The sequence below is a fragment of the Gavia stellata genome, chromosome 1 (assembly GCF_030936135.1).
Source record: "Gavia stellata isolate bGavSte3 chromosome 1, bGavSte3.hap2, whole genome shotgun sequence".
In the NCBI taxonomy this organism is placed as follows: domain Eukaryota; kingdom Metazoa; phylum Chordata; class Aves; order Gaviiformes; family Gaviidae; genus Gavia; species Gavia stellata.
In genome coordinates, this window is record NC_082594.1 from 2,404,466 (window position 1) to 2,416,520 (window position 12,055).

A 12,055-nucleotide genomic window follows, 5' to 3' on the forward strand; every position below is an offset into this window, starting at 1 on the left:
TAAAGAGAGGCTGTTAGTCTTGTAACTACAACCATGAATCTGGTATGTTCACTTGCTGTTCTGGAAACAGGGCTTTCCTTTTTCTTAAAAAAAAGACTCTAAAAGAAATAGTAAGTAAGTCCGTCTAGAGGCATAAAGCCAAATTCTGTTCTGTGCTACCAAATTCTTCCCTAGGCTATACCAGTGGAAAGCTGATGAGCCTTTAATGAAGTAAACGGTATTTACACTGGTAGTCCTGGGAACTGAGTTTGTCCAATAAAACTTGGAAATTTGAACATCACATATGTGAAGTGCACATGCGCTAGTTGCTAGGCTGCTGATACACAGTTGTCAAACAATTTCGCTTTTTTGTTGCTCATTTACCTATAAAGACTGTCTAGCAGAAAACCCTGTTAAGTAAATTACTGAATTCATAAAGTTTTGCTGTATATATTAATGGATTATATTTTTTTCTTTTTCAGAGCATTCAGTCAGAAAAGAGCTGCAATTGAGAAAGAATATGCACAGGTAGGATGTTCTGGAATAATTTTCATGTCTATGGCATTGTTCTCTTGAGGTAATTTATTCATTAGCAGATTTTCCAGAGTGTATGTGTTTTGGTTTATCCTTTTCATAAGTTACTTACTATGAAAGTATCTGTTAGAAGTTCTGAATCAGACAGTTTGGCCTATGCAGGGCTTAGGCCCATTCTGTGATTTCATGGACATTTTGACTTGAGGCAAGTTCTTGGGTACAGAAAACATTTTTAACATTATTTTTTTTCAAATTGTTATAAAGTCAATCAACTCTCTGAGGTTTTCTCAGACGTTGGTGTGAAACTTGAGTAAAAAGTAAAATCAGGTCAATTAGAGGGAGAGGAAATGCGTTCTGGAATACTCAGTCCAAAATAAATTTACATTCACATTCTTCAGCAAGAGCAGCTTCCCATTCATCTGAAATAAACGCAGCCAGATTTGGCCTCATGCTTGTGATAGGGAGTGGAATGAATTTTGATTTGTTTGTGAGAAAGGAGGGAGGATTGATTTTTTTTCTCCCTTGTTCCAAAATTAGAAAACATCTAATAAGGGGCAGCTGCCTGCTTAATTTACAGTAAAGGCTCTTGGAGCTTAAGTCCACGTACAACAGATTAAAAATACATGTATTTATTTTAAAGTAGATTAAAGGTAGAGTAAAATAGGAGTGAGGGAGCTTGTGGAACTTAATATACAAAAAATACAACTGGAGATGTGCCTGACTTTACAATTGTTGATGTTGGGGCGGTGACAGAAGTGAAATGTGAAAACACAAGCTGTCGCTAGGATGTTTCCAAATGTAGTCTGTAGGCTGTTGTGTCATGCGTTCTTTTAGTCATCAGTGCTCGATCACCCACAAGTACATACAGAACAAACGTTTTCTGTTGGCCAGGCTTTACTGTCAGTTTATAAAAGAGGATTTCTGCATACTTTGAAACTGCAATGTACATGTTTTCAAGTCCTGGCTTTTCTGCATGTGGTCTCAGCCCCAAAACTTAGCTGAAATCAGTAAATGAAATTTGTCCTGAATTTAATCCAAACGCTCCCAATGGTGCTATAAGGGTCTGTAGTTACTGGGGCTCCAATTCTTTCATTGTACATGAGTTTACATTAGCATACATTGATTACATCGGCAGTTGCACTTAATTTGATTAAATATAGCAATTTTTCAATGACAGAATCGATATATGCCTAATGAAACTTTGATTAAAAGCATGTATTCTTCAGTGATTTTTGTAATGACATTGTAGAGAATTTAAGATCAATTCTTAATACGTTTATCCATTCTGTGCTGGGAATGTTTTTTATATGCAGAGTCACATCCAGCAGTCGCTGCATTTAGGGAATAGTCTTGATAAGTTGGAAAAATAATTACATTCTCAGATTCGAAAGGCTCAGTCTTAACAACTGAGGCTTTCAGATACTTGCCTTTAAAAACCACCAACTTTCCAGCAATACAGCTGCATCATTTGAGATTCACTGAAAGGCTGCTTATATGAATGAAGTCTTGTGGGATCGCTTCCTTGGGTTGCTGATAAGTGTACAGTTCAACAACAATGCGGGATATTTCTTCTTGGGCTTGTAAAAGGATTTCTGTTTTTGAGATGGTAATAAAATTTCATATAAAGACTTTTGGTGAGAGACAAATGGTAATCAAAATAAATGTAAAGTCGTATTCCTCAACAGTGGGAGATTCCTTTTAAACCAGTTATAAAGGGAACTGGAAATTCTCAGTTGTTAGCTTCTGAAGCGAGATTTCTAAATCTTTTCACATATTCTGTCCAAACGCCTTTTGTTACCTTAGGGAACTCAGAATATTCTAACTTATGACTTCTTTGGCAAGCTAAAAAAAAAAAAAAGTGGAAGGGTGGACAGTGAAAATAAGTTTCCCAGAACTGAATGCTTTGTTGGTTTAAAAGACTTGTGTGCTGATGCACTACACTTGGGTGCCAAGTTTCTATACACAGAGTGCTTTTCTTTGGGGAAGGAGAACCTGTACCAGTGCTAGTGAAACACCATGGTTTAGTGTTTATCATTTATCCCTAATTACCTGGTAAGCGGCTTGAATGTACGTGATGAATTACAGGATCTGTATGTATATTGCCCTATGTCTTATTTTATCAAGGAATTTTTTTACTGACTCTCTTCACTGTATTGTACCTGTTGCCATTGAAGCTTTTCTACGCTGTTTTCCTGCTTATTGTCTGCCTCCAGTGGGTTCTTTAGCAGGTTTTCTGGGCTGTGCGGTGGTATAAATGGGAGAAATATTTGGCAGATCAGCCCTGGTACTGCGATTCTGCAGTCCTTTCTAGATCTGTTGTGAGTATGCGCTAAGCTATTCCACTTGTATTTTCAGTACTGCATTATTTAATACATGCTTAAAGACTTACCTTAATATTCAGAATTGAGAGCAGAGAAAGGCTCTCATTTCCCATTAACAGTATTTCTAGTAATAGCATTTAAATTGCAATTTTGTAGTATTATTATTAGCTGTTCTCCATGATTAATAAGCTGGCTGAAATCAGTGGCTAAGAATACTCTTTTGTTAGTTGAAAGAACAACTTGGTGAACGTGTGCTTTTGCTGCTACCTAGTAAAAAACTGGTTTATCTAGCATGTTAAATAGGTAAAATGGGGGAAAAAAATTTAAGATCGTAATTACATCTCTACTTTATTATGCTTTATTATGATTTAACACTTTTACCTTGGCAACGGTCATTCCCACTCTGTGTCACGTCCTGAGAACGCGGAGGCGACCTTCAGTGTCACGTTTTGTCGTGCTTTGGTTTTGCTCGATATTTAACGATCGTTGTTTTGGAGAAAAACCTGACTCCAGGCAATCAACGTGGCGTTTCTCTTTGGGGCTGCGAGGGACCTCAAAGAGCTGGAGTTGTGAAACGTGTACTCGTTTCAGTGCGTGCTAATTAGTTGCTAACTGTAGCACCTGCACTGAAGGCATTGATAATGTAGAAAAAAGGTAGGGAAGTCCATTCTGTGAGCTGCACAAGAGCTTCAAATTTGAACTGAGTTGCAAGTAGAAGTTTTTGTTTGGATTAAAAAAAAAAAAAGGCACTAATTGTTACGATTTTTTCCCTGTCTGTTTTTTTCTGGAGGTCAAATTAGCATGGAAGAGATGTGCGTGCTCAGTAACAACAGCTATCTTCTCCATGATCTGGAGAGGGTGGACAGGTCACTTGGTGTCGATTGCTGGCTCTGTTGCAATGAGAAACTTGATACATTGAAAACGGTTTAAAACATGGAGAAAATACGAGATAGTATTGTTTATATCCACACATTCCTATTGGCAGCTATGAGAGAAGTGCAAGCGCATCCTTTGGTGTTCGTATCGATGATGATAATCAGGAGAGGAGCCTTAAAACAAGAGGAATGCCAAAGAAAAAAGCAGCCTGTCAGAGCAGCTGATGGGGGGACAGGAGGTGGGGGGGAGTGAGGAGCAGTGAAGGCAAGAGGAGAGCTGGGTGTAAGCAGGGAGTATAATTGCCTTTACCAGCTTTCCTCACCCTGTGAGCATCTTGCCAGGGTTGAAAAAACACTTCTTTCAAGATGTCAGAATATGTGAATACCAGTTTTCTAGAAAATTGCAATATTCCAATAGCAATTTTTGTGTATATATAATGTGTGCGTGTATATACATTATATGTAAAGCACATATATAATAAATATAACGTATAATTTATTTTATATATCTAAATAATATTTATGGGCTGTGGTGCCCAGATAGTTGCCTGATTTTTTTTTTTTGTTACTGTATTGGTTTTCCATTATTTAAAATCAGATATATTAGGAAAAATCTCTTTACTGAGAGAGTGGTGAAGCACTGGCAGAGGCTGCCCAGGGAGGTGGTGGAGTCACCCTCCCTGGAGGTGTTCAAGGAACGTGTGGACGTGGCACTGCGGGACATGGTTTAGTGGGCATGGTGGGGTTGGGTTGATGGTTGGACTTGATGATCTGACAGGTCTTTTCCAACCTTAGTGATTCTGTGATTCTATGAAGATACAAGCTGACCATTTCTTTTTCCATCTTCTGACAAGGTTGCTAGGCTGCTTTGCTTAGTATATAGCGGCCTTTTTAACAATTTTTCAGTGGATTAAAAATCTAAGGATTAAAATCAGAGATTTCCCACCCCCATGTCTTATTAACTTGTGCTGTAGCTAATTTCTTTTCTTTGCTGTTCTTTACCATATAGTCCAACGCTTTGCAAATATTAATGGACTTATCCTTGTACTGTGAAGACTGGAAAGGTGACAGTGTTTCCCTAATAAGGAATTGGAGAAATTGCGTGAATTTTAGCCAACATCATATGGGTCTTTCTGATAGAATGGGAACTAGATTCCTGGTCTTTTGAATATTACTTGGTTTTTTTTTTTTTTTTTTAAACAGAAGCGTTTGGCAATTTTTGCAATAGACTTCCAATAATTTTTCTTCCTTTGCTTTGTAAAATGCTTTGAGGTTTATAGAGGAGGAGCCCTCTCCAAGTATTTATTTGTAAAGTACCTTTGCTGACATATTAGAAAGAGGTAAGGTGTACTTTAGTAGACCACAGACAACTTTCTTGAAAATCAAATTGCTCCACTTGTAGTAAAAGTAGAATCTTTCAAGAAAGAAAAGTAAGGTGCTAGATAAAGTACTTCTCTTTTGAAAATATATTGCTTTATTGCAATATTGCAGTATTAACTGTAAGAGCAGGAGGGTGGCAGGCACAGTCATAGCGATGTCTATGAGGCTTGGGGAAGGTGCTGGAGAGCTCTATAAATGCATTCCAGCACTGAACGCAAGTCACCTGGATTGATTCAGCAATCCCATGTAGCAAAACAACTGCAGCTTGGCAAACGCAACCTTACGGCAGGTTTGGAATAAAAAAAATTCTTCCCTCTGACTCAGCAGCTAGCTAACCCCTGGGGCATCAGTAAAATAAACTCGAGGTACCTGCCTTGAAAATCCCAGAAGCAACTTTCTATGAGTTCATTCCCTGTAGTCTAGACAGAATGTTTGGGGTTTGTTTTTCAGCCCAAAGGATACAGAAGGTTACTGTGGCCTTACAGGGAGCAGGAAGAGATTGTAGACCTTAAGGGTGGGTCCCCAACTTGGGGACAAACAAGAAGCAGCCGCAGGTTTGACTGGTCAGTAGCCTGTTTTGTTCACCGATGAACTTTAAATAAATATTTCTTTCTTCCTTTGAGGATGACACTAGATTTACTGCTGCGGTAAATCTCTCTCTAGAGTATCTCCGTAATACTTTAGCCATTTGTCTTGTTTTTGCTTTATGGCTGAAATCGATGACTTTGGTAATCAAGCAGTAATTTAAAAAATACCTGTGAAATTAGCTTTTGGGGGGTGGGGAAGATGTATTACTAAGATTTAGGCATACTTTTATCTCTTAGGGAATTAAGAGGTTTGACTTCTGTACTCCAGATCATGTGAGGAGGGGTTTAGTTGGTAATTAGCACACATACGGAAACTAGTTTTTTTTTTCAGGCTTATCTTTTGAAGAAACTTGGCTATCGTTCTGCGGCTTCTCTGCAGAAAAACTTCCGCTTGTAATAAATGAGTAGACTGTAGAAATTTCCGTACTAGGCAGTGAGATGAATAGTTGCTATATCTGGATGTACTTGATAGCAGATAATTTGAAGACAGCAAATTGCTTTGAAATCCGTCTATGTATTTATTGTATTTTCAAACTTTCTCTAGGAAACAGTAGGAAGAGTACAGAGTGAAGTCTTTTTCCATAAATGATCTCACTGCATGTCTGCAGGTGTTAATCATTGCTGTCTATTTTAAAAGACAGACAAAAAAATTCTAAAAAAAACCCCCAACCCTTTAAATTTCTGAATTTTCTCCATATAATCCTTCTCTTGAGATTTTCAGTATCTTTACTGTACTGTTTTAGATCTCTTTGGAAAGCCACGTCCAGCCTGGCTCACGCTGGCTGCGTCAAGTGGTCCCGGAGGCTTGGGCTGGTCCACGTGCGTTACTCAAAAGTATGTCTGTAGGTTTGAGGTAGCTTCATTCTGTTTTACAATAGTATTGCATAGCTTTTAATAATTTTCCAGTTGTTCTTTTACTGAATATGAAACCCCACATTTTTGTCCTCAGTCGCTGGGGAATGTTCTCCTCCCAAGCCAGGGCTGTGGCCTCACCCTCAGAGCCCGGAGGGAGACCTTCTGCATGGCCTTTATCCAGCGTCAGTTGTGTCCCGTAGTGGCTGGGTGGCTATGGCACCTCTTTGACTTAGGAGAGTTCGTTTCTCACCTGTACCGAGGTAACAACAGCTACTGAAATCTTAGAATCCAAGGTCTGAACTGAATTCTCTGCCTTTCTCGTTGTAGGAATTCCTACAGGAAAAGTCAGCAGAGCCACTGAAGCTTTGTGTGTAACTTTTTATTTTGGATGTTACTCCCTTAAGCCTTGTTGGCACAGCTACTTGGGGGAGGGGGAAAAGCTGTATCTAAGAAACCTCTGGATCCAAATGCAAAAATGCCAGAGCCATTCAGGCCTGTTCCTGCACTGAGTGATATTCCCTCATGTATACTTAGGGGCTGTGAGGCTCCTCTGTTTCTCCCGCTTCGGAATCATGCTCTGGTTGATCCCATCTGTCGTAGAAAACCATGTCAGGCAGGTTTGCTTATAACCATACTGTGCTTCTTTCTGAAGACCTTTTTCTGCTTCATGAATAAAAATATAAAAAACTGAGCAGGTTTCTGGGTGGAGAAAAAAATAGTATGCTCTTTTATTAACCCTAGAAACTAGGGAGGATGGTAGAGCCTTCACAAGTAGCTGATGCTTTCTGGGAGATGATGTCTTTGGTTGACATCCATGTCACCACTGGCACTTGAAGCACGGGACAACCTGTGAGAGTTCTCGCTTTCCACCTTCCAGCTCCAGCCGTCCTGCCTGCGGGCATGTTACTCCTGAAGCACTTTACTACACACGTGCTTGATGCAAGCCTGAAGAACTGTATGAGAACGCATTTTGTTTGAACTTCCCTAGTTTACCGAGCAATTCAAATTCTTTTTCATGACTGTTTTGTTCTCTTGGTTAGTTACTCCTTTTGCTGATTTTTGTTGTCTTTAGTTGATGAAAACACAGAATACTGAGAGGGCCTTGCACAGGTGCTTGGAAAGCTCAACTGAACATGGCCTAGATCAATGATTCTTTTGACAATTGTTTTTTGAAGTCTTAGTTACTGGTATCTAATGTTGTTTTTAAATTAAAATTTCATTAGGTACTAAGACAAATGATTCATGAAAATGCGTTGCGTCTACCTCGTTAATGCATAATAGATTAGTAGTCTTCGCATACTGACCTATATGACTCCGTTCGCTATGACACACTGACATGTCAATCAAGTGGAAAAAATGGTGGGAAATATTCAAGAGGAGTAATATTTTCATGAGAACCAGTTTTATTTTTGCAAAAAGCAGAATCCGGCCGGTCCAAATGTTTATTAAATAGTGTTTTCTTACATGAGGAAGAGCATCTCCATCTGCATTTACCTTGTCTTCTGATATTCCAGCATTTATAAAAATGTCAAAGGGTCAATAGTTTTTTCTCTTAAGATGTGAGTTTTATGGGTGTGTTGATTAGAAGGTCTTTCTCTTCATTCTCCATGGTACTAATGTGCTGGTTTGTGTTAAAACATACACAAACTGCTGCTTTCCAAATACAGACTATAGATATTGATCATGTTTGCTTTTTTAAAGTCCGTTTATAAATTTAATCTCCACACCCGATAGTGGGTGTGTATTACTGCTAATTCCCACTCCTTGTCCATCATTCCATCAACCAGCAGAATTTCCCACTCCCCAGTTTGAATTTTTCAATAGCCTCTATTTCCTCTCTTTTCCATTCTGTATATATTCTTTTCTTATAGCCTTCTATGTGAATAGTGAACTTCTGTTTAGTTATCTGACAAATTTATTTGTCCCAGTCTGTCTAAATTTTTGCTTGTTGATAGTTTTGCTCATTTTTCTTGTTTTGGAGTAATTAATTTCTTTCAAAGAGCTAGAGAGAATTGTTGCATATCTTTGTTTGCTACTTCCTCTGCTTATGCAACTTAATCAGCTTAAAATCAGTGATCTATAAAGCATCCTGCTTCCCAGTCCAAGAATTTAATAACCTTTGTTTGTCTAAATGAAAGTCTAAATAGTTGTCTTGCTGTGTGCTTTCATTTTCTGTTTTTTTTTAAAAAAAAAAAACAAACCCTTGTAAGTTAAGAACCTTCTTATGTTTTACTTTCTAGATGTGTCCTGCTATTAGTAATAGGTCTCAAATAATTTTTCTGGAAGAAAATTTTCTACCAGGAAATAAGTCTCTTTCAAGTATCTTCTTGGCAAAATAAGTTTTCTTTATTCTGTGCCATCATTTAGTTTATGATATTTCTTCTGGGTAATCCATGGTGATCTCTAAAAGAACTTTGTATTCTTCAGTTAAGGTACACAACTAGGAGGAAAACCTGTTTTTCAACCTGGATTATTAGAAATACTTATTTATTAATGTGTAATCACTCTAAATAAGTGTCTTCATTCCTTGCTGTTTTCCTAAAAAATCTCATCTTTGGTGTGGAATGTGTGCACACCCATGATTTCAGATACACCTGGAGCCTGGACTGTTTTATTGGTTTGTCTTAAATCTCCGCTCGACAGACTTTCTGTTTTTCAGGAGAGGATCCATACCGCTTCCCGGTCACCGCCCGATGTGGAGATCATGCATATTGATGACCTCGTTTGGTCCGTTAAGCCACGATGCTGCATAATAGTTCAACAGAACTTACTGGTTCCAGAAAGAAAACACCTGCTTGATACTACCTTTGTATTATATTCCCCTATAGTCAAACACCATTCAAAACACCACGATATCAATAAGAGGTCGAAGAAAATGAAGTGTAAGACTTAGTAGCTATTCATGCCATTCTTCCCAACAAAGCATGGAGAATCAGTGGCCGTGAATGCTACAAAGACGTGATCTGCTCCATTTCATAAATGGTTAAGGACACTATTGTGAATTTTAGAATAACTTGTAGAGACAAGTTTGACAAATCAGGTGTTATAATGGGATTATTGATACTATTCTGCACTTGTCACAGTTCAACCTCTTAGTGCATGTTTCCCTTTTTACCGCAAAACAAGAAGCTCTTTAGAATTCTCTATATTAAAAGTCCGTTTAACATTTAATATAATATACTTTGCATGGAACAAAGACTATGGGTCTACGTGTGACATTCCAAACAATATTATCGGTGACCTTCTCTTTTTATGTAGATTTTTGCATTCAGTTGTTCGTGTACTTTTTCTTCTCCAAGAAATGCAAGTCAGCACTTAAAGTGGGGGGGGAAAAAGTCAGGTATCTGATATAGGTCTTGTCTGACTGACTGTTCTGTTCCATGAAAAATTAAAATGCCTTACACTGAAATATTTGTCCATTTTTAAAAAGAATTTTAAAAGGCAGCCTTTCAAAAATGCTAAGCTATCTGCTACAGTTTTTATGGAATTCTTTAGGTTAAAATAATATTTCTCTAAGAACAGAGGTGGACTGTCAGCTTCTATTTTCAGTGAAAACATCTAGTTCCTTATAAAGGGGTTGCTAAGCTTAGAATTACGCTATTTCTACAAAGAAAGCCCTTCATAAAGAAACGACATTTTTTGCTGAACTGATGCAAGCAAATTTCTCTTAGCCTGCGTTTAGCTGTTGTTTTTCTTTCCAATTACAGCGCTCATAAGCATCCACTGCCTGGAATTTTGATACATGTAAGTGCTCTACTTTCAGATGAAAAACTTTATTCTTAAAAGCTGTTCATTTTCACTCGGTCTTTCAGTTTTGTGAACCAGGCAGTGTATCTTTCAGTCTGTGGAGTTATCTGTGAGCTGCTTCTGTGGGCATCACTCTTTTCTTTACTGTAGGTTGTGTGTGTTTAGGTTTTTTTTTCTAAATGCATCAGCATTTCAGCTTTTTTCTAACACATTCAATCCAAAGAGTTACCCTTCCCAATATCTGCTTTTCTCTTTCCGGTGATTTAAGAGGGCAGGCTAGTCACAACTCAATGCTTTAAAAATAAACAAAGTGGAAACTTTGGGCCTCCAAAGCAGTAGCAATACCAGCACTGAGTCACAAGTCCATACCAGTGGTACGCTAGCTGGTGTTTTCCACCTCTGTTTGGATTCCTTTTTCATGCGCGTCTTTTCATGTATCTTGTCCTGGGTATACAAGAGGAAGGCTCTTCTTCATTTCTTAGCTTTCCATACCATAATGCCTCATATGCATCACATATTCATCTCAGAATTATTTAAGCCTGGCTTTATGTCTCCCCCCTAATGCAAATACTTTGTACCTGTTTCTTTTAAACCTTAGGAATGACTTGGGAGAAGGGAGTGGGATACACTTATGCAATGTTTTGGAACATGTGAAAAATTACCACTAAGGCGAAGCGTAAGTTTACAGTAAAAGAGCCCATATCCTATTTATATTTTTTGGGTTTTTTTTAGGAAAAAAAAAAGAAAAATCTTATTCCAACCGTATTTTAATGGCCATTTATTTCATCCTAGTTCTCATGCCCTTCCTTCCCTTGATCCAAAACTAGTTCTTACATCCAAGGGAATGGGCGGCAGGATTATCCCTGCAACGTTTCTGGGGTGCAGTAGGAGAGCAGACGGCTGAAGTGGGGAACGACAAGGGAAAGTGAACCAGAAAATGAGTTGGAACAAGGTGTCTGCATCAGGTATGTTGTGAGATGCTCTCATGAAAAATTGGGATGGACAGCAGGCAGTGGTCAGGCAGTTCGTAGGTCAGGAGTGGAGGTGGTATCACTGCCGTAAGTCCCTTTTTCAGTCACAGTCGTGACTGCCTCTTCCTTTCCTGGGACCTTTGCTGAGTAATGGAACTCTATTTCCACTCTAAATTTTAAAATCAGGACAATTTTGGGTGGAAGAGATTCCTGGAGGTTATTTGGTCCAACCTCCTGCTGGGCTGACTGTAAAGTTCAGTGAGGTTGGTGAGGCCCTCATCCCCTTTAAGCTTGGAAAATCTTGAAGCGTGGAGATTCCCAAACCTCTCTGGGGCTGTTCCAGCATTCAGCAGCCTCCATGAAAAACATGTCTTCATTCTCACAGTTGTTTGATAGCCCAGGCCCTACCCGAGGCACCTCTTTGGCCGTTGACCCCCCTCCTCTTTCACAGTCCCCTGGTGATGGCTGCGCCTTCCTTTCCACGCTTTGTTCTCTTCCCGCCCTTGTTCTCGGCTTTTGGGCTGGTATCATTTCCTCAGGGGTGGGACATGCATCCTGCTTTGCAAACCGCTGCTGGGCATTTCTGTGCAGAGATCTACAAGTTGTCAATAAGCTTATGAATGCTCTGAATGTGGCTTGGGTTTTTTTTATCCCCAAAGCTTCTAGGTAAAAAGGCAAATATTCGGTGGATGAGCATCACCTATCATCCCTTCCTCACATTTTCTAGCACACCGTAAACAAGTAAAAAAACATTTGTCATTTTAACTTTCATTTGTCACCTATTTGCATTTATGCACTTTCTTAGT

At 38.8% G+C, this 12,055-nt stretch overlaps 1 protein-coding gene across 1 annotated transcript in view; it reads left to right on the plus strand.

The window, feature by feature from the left end:
* Positions 1–12,055, plus strand: part of FCHSD2 (FCH and double SH3 domains 2) — a 166,215-nt gene that overhangs the window by 33,825 nt on the left and 120,335 nt on the right. Inside the window, exon 3 of the mRNA XM_059816450.1 lies at positions 462–507. Within this exon, the coding sequence (XP_059672433.1) occupies positions 462–507 (46 nt within the window). The remainder of the gene's footprint in view (positions 1–461; positions 508–12,055) is intronic.